We start from the raw sequence: 16,929 nt of genomic DNA, 5'->3' as shown, positions 1-16,929 counted from the left end.
TCCTCCTGTCTCCTCTGCTCCTGTCTGTGGTCCCTCTGCCTCCTGTCTGAGAACCCTCTGCTCCTGTCTCCTCCTCTGCTCCTGTCTCTTCTGCTCCTGTCTCCTCTGCTCCTGTCCCCTCCTCTGCTCCTGTCCCCTCCTCTGCTCCTGTCTCTTCTGCTCCTGTCTCCTCCTCTGCTCCTGTCCCCTCCTCTGCTCCTGTCTGTGGTCCCTCTGCTCCTGTCTCTTCTGCTCCTGTCTCCTCCTCTGCTCCTGTCCCCTCCTCTGCTCCTGTCTCTTCTGCTCCTGTCTCCTCCTCTGCTCCTGTCCCCTCCTCTGCTCCTGTCTGTGGTCCCTCTGCTCCTGTCTCCTCTGCTCCTGTCTCTTGTGCTCCTGTCTCCTCTGCTCCTGTCCCCTCCTCTGCTCCTGTCTGTGGGCCCTCTGCTCCTGTCTCTTCTGCTCCTGTCTCCTCTGCTCCTGTCCCCTCCTCTGCTCCTGTCCCCTCCTCTGCTCCTGTCTCTTCTGCTCCTGTCTCCTCTGCTCCTGTCCCCTTCTCTGCTCCTGTCTGGGGGCCCCATCACGGCTCTTTGCTCTTTTTTACGAGACTGTAAGTTTGTGCCTGAGGCTGGAGCTTTACAGCAGGAGTCCGGAGCACACAGACCCTCTGTTCAGACGACCCGCCTCCACCCCCCTCCACCACCTGCCCCCCCACCCTCCCCACCCGCCTCCCTCTGTCCCACCCACCTCCTCTAACCGTCCACCTACCTGACCCCGGCAGAAACACTCAGCTACTGCACCCACCCACCCACCTGCCTCCAACTGCTGAACCCACCGGGCCCCCGCACCACCAACTTCCTCACCCCACCACCGAACACCTGGCGCCGTTCCTGCCCTCACCACCCCGGCTTTCCGTAACCGACGAGCTCCTTCACCCGCTCCACCTGACCCCGGCATCCCGACACCCCCCACCTTTGCATAAATACCCCACACCCCCTCCTCCGCCTACACCTGCCTGCGCTTCTTCCTGAAATCAACCATCAAAATAAGGTGTTGTTTTGTCTAACCCCACTTTGCTTTTCCCCTTGATCCGGTTAACCTTTTCATTTATGTGAACAGGACAGTAATTACAGGCGTGGTAATGAGAAACTCGACCATAATATGCGTCATTTTAAAGTCACACGCCCTCATGCTATTATTACATCACATAACATAACTCGCTGGTTCACAAACTTTTTTTTTTTTTTTTTTTTTTTTGGCGTTGTCCCTTAAACTATAATTACAGGAATTTGAGTCATTTAAATCCGGGTTTTATAGAACAATATTTCATCTTCGGCTGATTGTGTGAGAGAACGCTGCGATGTGGAAGTGCTGCTGTTTGAAGTAGCATTAAGTGTCTGTGTAACCTTATATTTCCTGTATAATCCCGCTGTATCTCCTCCCCCCACCTCTTGTACATGGCCTATACATTTTATTTTATTTTTTATAGTACTAGAAACACAAATCTGTATATTTTTACCTATTTCTGTCATTTTTGCCATTTCATAAATTTTTATAATATATTTTTTTCATTATTATTTTTTATGTATTTTATCGCTACTTTATTTAAGTATTTATTATATTTTATTTTTATTTTTTTTTGCCTATACATTTAATATTTTATTTATTTTTATAGTACTACAAACACAAATCTGCATATTTGTGCCTATTTCTGTCATTTTTGACATTCTTCATTCTTTATTATTATTATTATTATTATTAACATATTTAATTCTTATTTTTTATGTATTGTTATGATTATTATATATATATATATATATTTTTTTTTTTTTTTTTTTTGGCTACTTTCTGTATTTATTTTAATTTATTTAAATTTTTCCTATACATTTTATATTTTTATTTTTGTAGTACTAGAAACACAAATCTAATATATTTGTTCCTATTTCTGTCATTTTTGCCATTTAATTTAATTTTTTTTTAACTTATTTTTTTAAAATGTATTTTTATGATTTTTTTTTAAAAATGTGTATTTATTTATTTATTTGGCTACTTTGTTTATTTTGTATTTATTATATTACTTATTATTTTTATTTTTTTGCCTATACATTTTATATTTTTTTATAGTACTAGAAACACAAATCTGTATATTCGTACCTATTTGTCATTTTATTAATTTTTAAAAGTAATTATTTTATTATGTTTGTTTGTTTTTACATATTTCATTATGCTTATGTATTTTTATTATATTTTTTATTGATTTATTGCTACTTTGTTTATTTAGTATTTATTTTATTATTTTATTTATTTTCTTTTGACGAGAACTGGATTACAGCATCATTATCATCGCTATTATTTAATGACAACCCAAATTCTAACCTAGACTGGGTCCATTTTGTCTCTGAGCCTAAACTACCGAAGCTACGAGGGCGCTGGGCTCGGATCCGCGCGCGCCTCTGCCGCCCCCTGCTGTCCGCCCCCCGGAACTCCACCGTACAATAAAACCCACACACAAAGAGGTACAACTCACAAAATAAAAGTCCGGTTTATTGTCAAACAACAAACTTCGCACATACACCGAAACAGGCCGTCATAACGTAAAGTCGCCGACAAAAACGAAACCAAACAAAATGAACAACAGGAAAAAAAAAAAAAAAAAAAAGAATAAACAGGCTCTTCTTTGGCCTTGCCCTCCCATACAAACAAACTAGTTATGGTACAGCTAAGTACATACATTAAATTCACTGGAATGCTCTGAGTTCAACGGCTTTAAGAGAGGTTGCTGTCTTGCGTATTTTTTTTCTTGTATATTTTCCGACAAGTCTTCTGTCAAAATATCGTAACATGGTCAACCAAGTCAATAAGCACCGATTGTTTAGCTGAGAGATATCGCTGCCTATCGTGAGCGCCTACTGCAGGAGAGACAGAGAAATGCATGGGTCCACCTCCACCCTTCTCCAAACAATATGTACAAAAATATAAAATGTAAATAAAAATACAAACAAATTCTCCGTTAGTAAAGTTGTTGAAAGCCGGAATTCTGTGCCGGAATGGGCTCCTCTATAGAAAATCTGTGGCCGGGTTTTTTTTTTTTGTAGGTTTTTTTTGCGGAAATCGGCAAATGTGGCTGTGGTTGAACTCTACTCGCTAATAATGACCATGTTGTTTTGTTTATTTAAGTTTTTTTTTTAGATTTTTTTGTCCACTTTTTTAACATTTTTTAGATCTGTATTATCGAGTCCTCCAGCCCCCTCCACCTGTGACTTCGTCGAAAAAGGTCAGAGGTGAAAGATTCAGGAAGTGGTTCAGCAGGAAGTGGGCGGGGTTTAACGTATCAATCGTCGTCGTCGTCAGGTTTCAGCTTCTTGGGGTCAACATCATCCTAAAAAACAAAAAAAAAGTAAATAAACAAATAAATAATACAAAAATTGATCTACATGAATTTGAATTTTATTTAATTTTTTTACATATCTGATATAGTTTTTTTATTCTGTTTTGTTTGAATTAGCAAGTATACGATGTTATATTGTATACATTTTTCTAATGCACAAACCCATATACACTCTTTTATATTTGAGATTCCAAATTACGCTTTTACCGACATCGTATTTTGGTTTTGATTGGTCCGTTAAGCACTTTGGATCATGTTTATTGGCTCGTTTGATATAAGATAAATATAAAGATAAATATCATGACTCTAGGAGCGCTCCGATCAGCCGCCCTCACCTCGTCATCGTCGTCTGCCCCCCGTTTTGTTCCGCCCTCGACTTCGTCTTCATCGTCTTCATCGTCGTCTTCGTCGCCTGGACACAATCACACTTTGGTTATCACAACTTCATCTGATCTGAGTAGCTTTGGACAAATGAATTGATATGTCTAAAAAAACAGTAAAAAGTCATTCTGAATTGCTCCCGTTTTTAATTTTCGGGGATGCTTTCGGGTTGTTTTTTTTTTTTTTGGTGTTGTACCGACCTTCTCCATCATCTTCCTCGTCTTCCTCATCCACTTCCTCCTCTTCTTCCTCGTCGTCTACGTCAGGCTCTCCATTCTCCTCGTTGTCCTGCGAGCACCAAACAGAACAGAACATCAGAAGGCGGCTACAAAAATGCCCACAGACTTAAACAGCTGAGAGTTGTCGCTACCGCATGCATCCACTAGGGGGAGGTGTTTTTCCATTTATTTCCAACAGTGAAAGCATATCATCAACTGTTTTTAAAAAGTTGCCGGTGAAGTTCACAGTGTCATTCTGGTTTCGCGAAGAAGAATCTTGGCAAATCGTATCAAACATCTCGGAACAAAATCTCGAATCGTGGGGTCTTGACGCTCGCAAGGACCGGCCGGGCATAGCAGGACGCTGTTGCCAAGGCGACCGAGGAGGCGGGATCTTACCTTCCCATTGGTGGCGGCGTCTTTCCCGTTCTCCTTGTCCTCCACCAGCTTCTTCTCCTTCAGATCCTGTGGAGCAGAAGAGACAGTCAGGCTCTGTCATTCATTCTAGAGCTATAAACCCCACTGCGAGGAGCCTGGGAAAGCTGCTCAAGCTGCTCCTCTCCTAACCACGAGAGGATGTACCTGCTCTAATGGCCCAGTTAAGGCGCGGAGCATTGTGGGAGCCTCTGCAGATCTCCTCCTCCTCCCCCCCCCTCCTTCCCTCCCTCCCTCCCCTCGCGCTTTTCTTCTCCGTACGCGCTGTAATCTGATACTTTGATGTGGCCTCGAGGGCACTGTGGGTATTGTAGTTCTAGCGTGGGTAGTTCCTGCTGCCATATGTCACGAGACACGCCCGGCCAATGCACTGCAAGTCCCACAATGCACTGCGACGTTTAAAATAACAGAAGAGAGAGAAGGGAGAAAGACCGAGTGGGAGGGGGAGGAGCGCGCAACGTACGCCGCTGCCGCTTGTTGTGAGGACAATAGAAGACGACACATGGCCGGTGCGCACGAACACACGCATTTAACAAATAATCTCTATTAGCGCGGTAATGCCGTGTGTCCGGTATTACAAACTCATCTTTTACTCCCGGGGCTTGCGCTCGTTGGTTAAACACATTTCTTTTTCACAAAGAGATACCGCGCGTATCAAAATCGAAAGCTAAAAATAGAGCAGCTGGGATTAACGGAGGCCCTGCTCTTCTCCTCCGTTCATCTGCGCATACACGGTCACGGCGCTCGGCGGTAGCGACGGCGACGCGCGGAAGGACCGACTGGCCAAAATGAGGTCGAGAGGCGAGGATTAAAGTTTTACTTGGAGCGCGTCAAAGTCCACCGCGCGGCAAGTGAAAGAGCCAGGAGCACAGACGAGGGATGTGCGAAGCCAGCACAAAGGCAGCGTCACATCACACCTCCACAGCCCGGACACGCGCACGCACACACACAACACTCAGCCGGGCCACACGCACGCGCAGCAACACAATCAAAATGTAACCAAACCGAGAAATACAACATTGATTCACGCACGGGGAAGAATGCAGCTCGAGGCAGTCGCGCGCACAGAGTAAATAGTGGCTTTTAAAAGGAGCTTGTTGTGGGTCGTGAAGGCGGGCAGAGGACGGAAAAGAGGTGGTCTGTTTCACAAGAGAAAAACTTTCCCCCCGAGACGGAGCACCGAGGGCTCACGGCGCATACGGACTAAAACTGGGTGAAAACTGAGTGAAAACTGACCTATCCCAGATCCAGGCTGTCCGAGGCGAAAAGGTTTGAATAGTGAGGAGGGGGAGGGACCGCGGGTTGAGTGAAGGCTGCCGCTGCTATTGCCCGGTAGTGCCTCGGTAAACAAACCGGACACGGCCCCACTCTCCGAGAGAATGGGAAAGAGGAAAGCGCCACAAGAGCATTACGCGCGGATTCATGGTCTACCCAAACGCGCTCTGCTCCTGCCCCCGCTGGTTTCTCCACCGGCACCGCGGCTCTGTGTCTCTGTACGAGGCTCCTACACCGCGCTGTTCTATAAAACCCACAAAAGCGCAATGCACGCGGGATTTAGCTTCGAATTAATGAGCACTAAGCGGCTCGCTCCGTGCGCTACTGGGGCCAAATTGGGGACAGAGCTTTCCGAGCGAGATAGGACCACCGCGAACAAACAAAGAGCCCGCCGAGCTCCGGGCACGGACAATGAGCCTTGTTTCCGTGATGCACAGCCTTCTGCTAAGTGCGTGGGTCCGTGCGCGCAGCCGGAGAGACGCGGGACACGGGGAAACAAGCTTCCCGTTCCGCGCGTAAGAGTTGTTAATATGCGGTTAATACGGAGCGCGGGGACGGAGTGGTACGAGTTTGGCCCCATTTTGCTTTTATTACAGCAGCACTTCTCACCCGCGGAGCACATCCAACACGAGCGAATATTAAGTGTGTTATTCCGCTTCTCGCGCGCGCCGTCTGTGGAGACACAATGCGCTCTCCTCCTCCGGCTGATGGACTTCAGATCAATTAAAACATTTTCATCGTAATCGGAGCGGGGTGGGAAGCTTCGCCAAAGACATGTTTGGATGTCCGCGCGCCCGGAGGAGCGATGTGCGCGTGTGGAGAGAGGAGGATTGGGCTCTTACCTTGGCAGAGATGTCGGAGACAGAGTCCACCTCAGTGTCGGCCATTGTTCAAATAAAGAGGCGCAAACAAACGGAGGGAAAAGGTTGGGGAGATAAGTCCTTTGCCGCGGAGCTCACGGAGGGAGGCAGTGCCAGTGGCGGCTCCGAGCGCGGCCGGTAACTTATATAGACAAGGGGGCGTAACCTGCCGGAGGTGGGCGCGCGCACACTGGCCAAGTGGGCGGGACACAGATGGGACGCGATGACGCTGCACGCACAAGAGGAACAATGGATAGAATTGCACTGAAGGACGGCCCCTGCTCCGCCACCAAGTCCCTCAAGTGTTCTGATTAGAGCACATCAGGGTCTCATGGTCCGGCTCTGGTCCTGGTCCAGACCTGGTCCAGACCGGGTCCAGACCGGGTCCGCTCCGTACACACTGTCATTAGACCCTCTGTCACTGACAGTTGCTGGTGTAATCCCTCATTCGGCCGGAGTGCTCCACGGTTCAGGTCCTTTCTACAGTTGACAGTTGTAAATACCAGAAGTCACCCACACCACTTCACGGCCTCAGCGGGCAAAAAACAGGAAGGGTGCTTCCATGTAAACTGGCTTATGTAGAAAGTAAGGCTGAGGCCAAGACCTGGTCTAAACCGGGTTTTACGCAGACTCAGACGTGCGTTCTGATCCAGTGAGGGAGCACGCGCTCCAGGTGGAGAAGTGCTGTGCGTAAAAACGCGTCCTGCAGGTTAGAACAGAGCTGTCAGGAGTCAGGCCCCAGGCCCCAAGGCTCCTCCGTGTGTGGACATACTGCACACGGCACTATTGTGCACTTTCAGTCCTCTTCTACGGAACTGCGGCCAAATGTAGCGCATCCTTCTGTCATTTACGCGGGATTACCCTTCAATATAACGCCAGAAATGAAAACAGGTGTGAAAAAGAACGCTATGTAAATAAACACTAGAGCGTGAACCTGTGAACTACTCTGAACTCATGTGGAATAACGACGACAGGAACTCTGATTACGGAAAACGAACTATTCTTCACAATAATAGGCTACTTAAAGCTATATAAAACAGCTAGGGCACATTCACCCGTTACGTGACATTAATTATTTAATTATGTTATTGAACTTATGTTTCCTCTCTCCGGAAAAAGCCGAAGAGCTCCGAGTGCGCGCCGAGCTCCGAGCTGCAGCCCGTGACTGATGTAGGCTCCTCCCCTGCGCGTACACGCACCAGTGAAGGGGTGCACGCGCGGAGGAGAGTCACGCACGCGCACGACCATGGATTAGAGACGATTACGAGGCGTTCACGCGCAGCCAGATGAACGGACGGGCGCCATGTTGTGAGAGGCAGAGCGCGGTGTTTGTGCGCTTTATGTAACTGCAAGGTCGTCTAAACACGGCACCAAAAGGTTCGTTCAACTCCAAATGAAAAGTGGAAACTAAACCAAATGAAAGTGCGGGGAGTGTGGCGGTGTGGCGTCACTCTGGTGGGACACACTTTGTGCTGTGGACAAACGAAAGGGGCAGTGGGGGTGAGGGGGGTGCTCGATGGTCAACAGAACCGTGCTCGTGCCTTCTGTCCTGGGTCTTACCGCGGTCCGGTCTGGGGTGTCGGTTCGGTCTTTCTCTGGGTCTGGCTTTGAGACAATGAGGACAAAGGGGGGATGGGAGCGCAGCGGCAGCCCACGTCCAGTGCTCCGCTGACGCACTCGGCCAGGCGCGCCGCTGATAGGAGGAGCGCGCCAACCAGCCAGCCCCCGCCACCAGCCCGCCTCTGATTGGCTCTGAGACCTGTCACTCACAAGAAACGGGGCCGCACACCAGTAAAGCCCGGTGCGGCTCCGGAGCTGGAGTCAGCCTCAAACAGAAGGGGGTTTACGGTCAGTCAGGGCCGTGTGAAGCTCACATACATCCAACATGAGACTTGGGGCCTTCCAGCTCAACATGAGATGATTCTGTGGTTAATTTTAAACACGGTGATTGCCTCACACTCCCAACTCACTGCAGAAGACTCTATCTGTGTGCAGTTTGCATGTTTTCTCTGTGTCTGGGTGGGTTTTCTTCAAGCACTCCAATTTCTCTCATCAACCCAAAACATGCACCATAGACCCAGTCCTCCAGCTGAGGCAGTCCTGACCAAGACCAACTCCAGATCTGGACACTGGTTCCCCAGACGCTCCCGGCAACGCTGGAGAATGAGTTAAATGCAGAGAACAAATTTCCCTATGGGGACAATAAAGATCTAAGGTAGATTAGTATGAATGTAGTGCTCGGAGGGGAAGATGCCCCAGGGCAGCTGTGGCTACAGTAGTAATTTACCACTACTGTGTGTGGAGTGAATAATTGTAAACTATCTTTGAGTGTTATAAAAGTTCTGTATAAGTCAAATGCGTACAAACAAACAAGCAGGTAACAAATGCACAGAAAGCTCCAGGTCTTCACTTCATAGAATGATCCAAACTGTTCTCCATATGAAAATCCATCTGAGGATCTAAAGGATCATGTGTAGCACCATGGGAGCACAAATCAGACCTTCTGAAGTGTCAGAAAGTATCTCTAACAAGAAAACATTGCAAACACACTTTCAACACTTTATATTATATTCCCAGATCCTCTAGATCAGTGTCTCTCAAACTTTTTTTCTGGGGACCCAGAGGTCACAGCTAAGTCAGTTGACATTATTTGTAAATCACAAAACAAAGGTAGATTTGACCATTATTTAACATTAATGAGGATATTTTATTGTTGACTGAACAATTAGTATTACTCAAGTTTTCATTGAAGCAGCAATAAAAGGATCTATATGTCGCCTATTTGGACATTAAATGTACAACATTTCTTTCTTTTTTTTTCCAACATTCAATTGAACCAGCAATACTGAAGCAAAATATTCAATAAAATAATTACACAAACATTAGAAATTATACAAAACATGTCTTAACATTTCAACCTACATGCAGATCGTGACAAGGCGACCCAAAAACAGTCTCTTGTGATCCACCTGAGGGTCATGACTTAGTCTTTGGGAAGCAATGCTCTAGATGGCGCTGAAACAACAGAGCTACGAGGTGTTTATTTTACACCAAGGATGAAGCTTTTTAATCAGAAATGTGGGAAGAGTGATGCTGCGGTGATGTTTGACTCTGCACCACTTAATGCCTGCTCAGCTCTCCACTCTTCATCTCTGGTGGAGAACTGGAGACCTGGAGCTCTTGGTTCTTTTGGGAAATCTGCTACAAACTCAAAGTGAAAGTCTTCGATAGAGCGGCTGAAGCTTTAGGAAGACAAGACCAGTGAGAGGAGCTGATCAGAGGAGGCATCTAGAGCTGAACACTCACAGGCGGAGTGTGAGGGATCTGAACGGGCCCCTGAGCTCCGGACCTTTCACACTGTGATACTCTGTGATACTCTGTGATACTCTGTGATACTCTGTGATACTCTGTGATACTCTGTGTAGTAGTTTGCACGACCATAAACGAAGACAAAATATCCTTACAGTTTTTTCATCGCACGATCATAAACGATACATTTTTATGCCTCCATTAACATTATTATTAGTTGGCACGACCATAAACAAAAAACAAAACAAAAATGAAGATAAGAACTAGGAAGAAAGTGATTATGTTTCTGGTCGAGGTTTTGGTTTGCGGAACGATCGGAGTGATGATTTTAAACAGTCCAACATTGTAGAAACCTTTTAAAAAGAGTATAGGATGTTGTGTTTTGGAAAATACGGAGCTCTGGAGTTGATAAATTGTGTGGTGAGTTATGTTTTCATTTATATTTTGTCTCTTATATGTGGAGTTGTGAATGCAAAATTGTTGTTTGGTATTTTTGTTTCAGCTCGGACCCTTCCAGTCGTGGCTTATGTTTTTGTTTTTGTTTTGTTTTTTAATGCTGCAAATGATTCAAAAAAAAAATCTCTGTCCACCAGGCTCCAGAACCAGAAGAGCAGCTCGTGTCCTCTCCACGAGTAAAGGAGGAGGAGAAAAGAAGAGACACGGAGAGGGGACGAAGAGACTAAAAGGGGGACAGTGAGGAGAGACGGATGAAGAAAGGATGGAGGAGAGGACGGGGTGAAGAACACAAAGGAGAGAGACAGTAATAAGGGGTCATTGAAGGAGGAGAGGACAGAAGAGGAGGGGACACTGAGGTCATCCGCAAACGGTCCAAGCAATTCCTGTCCATCACCACCGTTCTCTTTCTCTCTATCTTTTTTTAATTTTCTCTCTCGTTTCCTGCATTTTCCTTCTCTTCTCTCCTCTTTCCACCTTCTCATTCTTGTCCTCCTGCACTCATTCTCTCCTCTCTCTATCCCTTTTGCTCTCTTTCTCCTCCTCTTCTCTCCATCTCTTCTCTGCCCTCGTACTCCGTCTCCTCTCCTTCTCTCTCTCTCTCTTTCATCTATCTGCCTTCTCTTCTCTCCTCTCTCCATTTCTTGGTCTCTCTTTCTCTCTTTCCATCCATCTCCTCCTCTCGTGCTCTCTCTCTCTCGTTCCTCTGCCCTCCTCTCCCCTCTCCATCCTTCGCTCTCTCCGCCTTTCTCTGCGTTTTCCTTCTCTTCTCTCCTCTTTCCACCTTCTCATTCTTGTCCTCCTGCGCTCGTTCTCTCCTCTCTCCATCCCTTTCGCTCTCTTTCTCCTCCTCTCCATTCCTCTCTCTCTTCTCTCCGTCTCTCCCCTTCTCTGCCCTCGTCTCTCTCTCTCTCTTCTCTTTCCATCCATCACTCGCCGCTCTTCTGCTCTTCCTCTCCCCTCTCCATCCTTCACTCTCTCCGCCTCTCCTCTGTCCATCTCCTGCTCCCTCCCTCCCTTTTCCCCATCTCTCGTTTTCTCTCTTTCCTCCCTCCTCTCCATCTCCTACTCTTTATCTCCTCCTTTACCCTCTTCCCTCATCCGTCTCCCGCTCTTCCTCTCCCGTTTCCATCCCTTTTTTTCACCTCCTCTCTCCATTTCTTGCTCTTTCCGTTCTCGTCTTCCAGACTCTCGCTTGTTCGCTCTCCTCCTCTCTCCATCCCTCGCTCTCCCCTCCTCTTCCCTCCCTTGTCTCTATCCCCTCTGACTCTCTTTTATCTCTCCATTCCTCACTATCTCGCTTTCTCCATCCCTCACTCTCTTCCTCTTCCTCCTCCTCTCTTCTCGCCATCGTCTCTCTCCTCCTCTCCCCTCTTCATCCCTCGCTCTCACTCCCTCCTCCTCTACAACCTCTCTTCTCTCTTCTCTTCTTTCTTTCTCTTTCTCTTGATCAGCTTTGGCTTTTCGTCCTGCTTGAATCAGAAGAGCTCTTACTGCCCCCCTGTGGTCGTTCTCGGTCTTACAGTGGACAAAATGTTTTTATCCACATTTTTTTACACAATTTCTACGTAAATTTTTATTACTACTTAGTCTCAGAAAGCGTGGGACCCAGATTTTTAAATATAAACCCTTTAAAAGTTTCAAAATGGAAAAAAAACTGAAGTAAACGCCAAAGTTGTCCCTGTTTTTGACTTTCCCCATGTTGTATAATAATAAGCAGCTCCTTAAACAAAGTAAAATAAGTCTGTTGTGTTTTGTCTGCATCAGATTATGAAGTGTTTTATTGTCCGAGAATCAGGAAGTGTGTGTTTGCATGCTAATAGCAAGGGCGTAGGTTTGGTCTCAGCTTTGGTGGGGACATTTTGACATGAAACTAACAGATTGGTTACTCGATTAACAGATGAATTAAATAATATTGTTTACTTTCCGTATGATGCACACTGCAAAAACCAAACAGCACGTCTTTATAGGCGAGTTTCAGCTGACGTCATTGTTATTAAAAGCCCGCGTTGCATGCTGGGAAATATTTTGGTCGGAGGCAAGAAACACCATAACAAACAAACACGAAACACAGTGCGTAACCTCGCGTATTCCTCCCCGATAATGGTAAATTCCTGCTGCATTATCGGATGCACAAATAGAAGCACGGAAGAAGGAAAATGTCTTTTTCGTATTCTGAGTGAAAAGAACCGCTAACGGCGAATTAAACGGCTTTCAAACTTTCGCAGAGCAAACGTAGAAGATCCTAACAAACCGTGGACTCCAACAAGTTCAACAACACATCGAGACTCTTGGAGGTTTTCATCTTTTCTGCTGTGAATGGCCCAGGAGTTTCCACCAAGTCATTGTGGATATCGCCCAAGTGAATATTTGTCCAGGTAGTTGGCGATTCTGACCAGAAATTTGGTTTGGTCCACCTTTTGTCGGGTTTGAAAAGGGTGATTTGGCTCCGTCGATGCTTATGACCAATTTCTGGTCAAATGGTCTTTGGTCCTCTGCCGTTAGAGTGGATAAATAACCAGGATCAATACCCTTTACGTGCTTTCTCGCTCCGTCCGTCATGTTGAATTATTGTTTCTTGCCGCCGACCAAAATAATTCCCAGCATGCAACGCGCGCTTTTGTCAACAATGAAACTCGCCTATAAGAAAGGGTCAAATGAGATAAGAAGTTGCGTTTATGTTTTATTAATTCTTTCCAAAAACACACAGAGTCTGGGCAGGTCCAAAATAAGTGAGAGGTGGTTTCATTTTTCAGTTTGTGTCCATTGTCCTTCTAAGACGATTCTTCAGTGGATAACAGAGATGTAGAAGTTTGTAGCAGATTTCCCTTTGCTCGTTGGTGGTGAGATATTTGTGAGGTCATGTCCGTACATTTTTCCACGGAATATTGTCAGTAGAGTCCGGCACGAGTAGGGCTCCGTTTGTTTGGGAGGTGCACTTGTGGTGATAGTCGCTCTTTTTCCGCGGCGACTCATTATAAGACGAGTTTAACTGAAGATGAAGCCGAGTAAGTTCCTTTTGAGAAGTTTTTCAAAGTTTGGTGCGGCGTCTTCACTCACGCCTGCTCAAGACGACATGTTCAGGTGCGGCCCTGTCCTGCCGCTTCCCCAGTTTAGGCTCCTGGCTCCACTAATGACATCACTCTGTTGCAGCCAATGAAACAGCGGCAGTCGTCATATCACTGAATACATCTCAGAACATCTAATAAAGTAAATGTGAACTAAAACGTGTTAAATGAATACTACTGAGTTTGGAAAAATATCAGAATACATTTATATGTTTGTTTATTAAAATAAAATGGTAAATATTGGTAGGGACTATTTTGTCTTCCCCACATACTGGTTGTGACATGTCCTCACCGTCCTTGTGCAAACCTACACTCTTGGCTAATTGCTGCTTTAAAGTGAAGGCAGAACTCCGCTCTGGTCTCTGAAAGTTGTGAAAAGTGCCTCTAAACAAAATTTTCTGAGTAACTGGGATGCTCTGAATGCATAAAGTAAGCGAGGAATAACTTTGGATCACTGCAAACTGTTTAAAGTTAACTAGTTTTTCGTGTTTTTAACCATCCTACAGTACAAGAAATGGACTCTTGTCAGGTCTAAGCCAGGGCCTGTTTACACGAGAACGCTTCTGGGTAAAAACAACTAAATATTTTATTGGAAGTGCCTTTCGTTTAGGCGGTGACGGCGTTTTTGGGGCTTAAAAACACAAAAATCTGAAACCACCCTCCAGAGTGAAAAAGCTGAATACGCTCCGCTGAAGAGTTTCCGTCTACACTGCCCAAGACGCAAAACTCTGGTCAGATCTGCTCACGTTTCATACTCGTTTACGTCACATACATACAGAAACCTGGCATGCAAACCCAATCGAATTCCACACACTTTTGCGTCACCATATGCGCGCAGATTTCCTCCCAAAAACACTGTGAAGACGCGACACCAAGTTGTTTTGTTTCATTCACACATGTCTGAGTAATACTTAATTATTCGTTTATCTACATCTCCAAAGCGCAAAATGCTCTTTTCCACCTTGTGATGTAGAGCTGGGTATCATTAAGAAGTTGCTGATATATACGTCGATACAGTGCAATTTCATTGAAAATACAATACGATATATTTCACATCAATTCGATACAATTCAATCAAAAATTAAGGCTAAATCATGTCTGTGATATTAAAAGTCTTTGTTAAACCACTTCTTGTGCAAAGTTCATCTGAAACACAAACATTTTTAATCATCAAAACAGTGAAAATGTCAAATGTGTCGCATAAACAAGTTTTATTCCTCTAAACAAGCAACAAAACTGTAGCCTGATTCATCAGCAGGTTTCACTTTGTGGAAACCGTCTGACCTCGCAGCATTAGGATTCGTTCGCTTGACGGTAGACGGGTACTTTTTTTATTTAACCAATCGCTGCTATTTGGTCATGACGTATGTAATGCGCAAAATCCCGTAGGAAGAAGGACAATAACGTCTTTCTCCTTTGATAAAATTCACCAAACATTCTCTTTGTTCCGACTTTAAATCCTCAATCTCGGGAATCGTCGCCAACACAGAATGTCTGTCTTCATCTACAGTCCCTGACAAAAGTCTTGTCACTTATCCCTTTTGTAGAAACAAAAGCTTATAACCTGACTTTAAATTAATCGATTGGTTTTAGAAATGTCTCATATGAAAGCTAAAACCCTCCCAAATTATGCTCAATATACTAAAATAAATTTCGCTTCACTGAAGAAAGATTGATCATTTAATGAACACAGAAAGGTCAGATTTTGGCAAGACAAAAGTTTTGTCGCCTACAGAAAATACAGAACAAATAATTTACTTCAAATACAAAAATATGTTGCATAACGTCAGTGAATTAAGTAGTGGTGCTGTGAGATCCATATTTAATATCTTGTATGACTTCCATGAGCTTGAAGGACGCATCCATGCGGTTCAACAATGATTCATACAATTTGTTGATGAAGTCATCAGGAATAGCAAAGAAAGCGTCTTACATGCCTCCCAGAGTTCATCAAGATTCTTTGGTTTTGTCTCCATGCTTCCTCTTTCATTCTACCCCAGACATGTTCAATGATGTTCATGTCTGGTGACTGGGCTGGCCAGTCCTGGCAGCACCTTGATCTTCTTCACCTTGAGAAACTTTGATGTAGAGATAGAATTATGCGATGGAGCACCATCCTGCTGCAAAATTTGACCCCTTTTATGGTTGGGAATGTAAGAGGAGCTAATACTTCTTGATATTTTAGGTTATTGATATTTACCTTCCACCCTGCAAATGTCTCGCACATCCCCATACTGGATGTAACCCCAGACCAGGATTTTTCCGCCACCAAACTTAACTGTTTTCTGGGTGAATCTTGGATCCATGCGGCTCCAGTAGGTCTCCTGCAATATTTACGGCAGCTGTGATGTAATTTAACCGAGGATTCATCTGAGAAATCCACCTTCTGCCACTTTTCCAGTGTCCATCCTTTTAGCAGGCTGTGGGCCTTGGCAAATGCCACACGGTTTTTTAATTACCTTTTGTTTAGTGCTGGTTTCTGTGCACTGATTCGACCATGGAGGCCATTTCCAGACAGAATTCTACAAACTGTTGTGGTTGACACAGGGACTTGAGGTGACCAGGCCTGGTGGAGTCTGCTGCAGTGGAAAAGGGGCCATGGATTTTTGAATCAACAAATGGTCCTCCTGAGCAGTTGTCTTGCGGGGTCTGCTGGACCTGGGCTTGTCAAAAACATCTCCAGTCATTTCAGATCTTTTTCTTATTCTTTGTACTTGACGCTGAGACACATTGAAGGTGTCACCACCTCAGCAGTGGATCTGGTCTTCAGCCTCTTGATAATTAACGCTTTGGTCTCAGGGTGGATCTTAGGCATGTTGTCAGAGGTCAAGTTGCAGTTGATGTGAAGGTCTGGTGTGCTGGGGTTCTTTTTATACACACCCACTAATTGATTGATCAGTAACTGATCACAGGTGAGGCTGTAATCTAGGATTGGGTGCATCATATGACAAGGCCGACAAGACTTTTGTCTTGCCAAAATCTGACCTTTCTGTGTTCATTAAATGATCAATCTTTTTTCAGTGAAGCAAATTTTTTTTTAGTATATTGAGCATAATTTGGGGGTTTTAGCTTTCATATGAGACATTTCTAAAACCAATCGATTAATTTAAAGTCAGGTTATAAGCTTTTGTTTCTACAAAATGGATAAGCGACAAGACTTTTGTCAGGGACTGTACATCCATCTCGACGCTTTGTTTACTGTTGTGCTGTTCCACAAAAGGGACACAGACGGGCACTTGAGTTTGACGTTATGGCTTCACAGCTCTTCACTGATGTGTGGTCTACAACTTCCGGGGTTCTTGCAAAATGTCTAGTGTATTCTGATTCCTGACCTAGTCACTGGAGGGAAATGAAATTGAGCGGAGGCACTAGGTGACGTCAGCCTGGCAAAAACTAGCACTGTAGCAAAATAAATTAGGAAAATATACCATAAAATACTGTTGCCGATATATATAATATATATATATATATATATATATATATATATATATATATATATATATATATATTATATTATTATTTTTTTTTTTTTTTAATTTCATTCATAAAGCATAAAAAGACATCGA

At 44.8% G+C, this 16,929-nt stretch overlaps 1 protein-coding gene across 1 annotated transcript; it reads right to left on the bottom strand.

Moving 5' to 3' along the window:
* Window positions 1-2,493: 2,493 nt before the first annotated feature.
* On the bottom strand, window positions 2,494-6,674 carry ptmab (prothymosin alpha b). The gene is made up of 5 exons (XM_020931171.2): window positions 6,516-6,674; window positions 4,363-4,428; window positions 3,946-4,033; window positions 3,700-3,776; window positions 2,494-3,355 (listed from the first exon to the last, which is right to left on the bottom strand). The coding sequence occupies exons 1-5, from the start codon at window positions 6,558-6,560 to the stop codon at window positions 3,308-3,310; spliced, it is 324 nt and encodes a 107-aa protein (XP_020786830.1). The 5' UTR covers window positions 6,561-6,674; the 3' UTR covers window positions 2,494-3,307.
* Between the last annotated feature and the right edge of the window lie 10,255 nt (window positions 6,675-16,929).

The sequence above is a fragment of the Boleophthalmus pectinirostris genome, unplaced genomic scaffold (genome assembly GCF_026225935.1).
Source record: "Boleophthalmus pectinirostris isolate CB_2022bp ecotype Guang Dong unplaced genomic scaffold, ASM2622593v1 HiC_scaffold_16, whole genome shotgun sequence".
Classification (NCBI taxonomy): Eukaryota; Metazoa; Chordata; class Actinopteri; order Gobiiformes; family Gobiidae; genus Boleophthalmus; species Boleophthalmus pectinirostris.
Note: the sequence above shows the minus strand (reverse complement) of the source record. Positions and strands in the feature narration are given on the sequence as shown.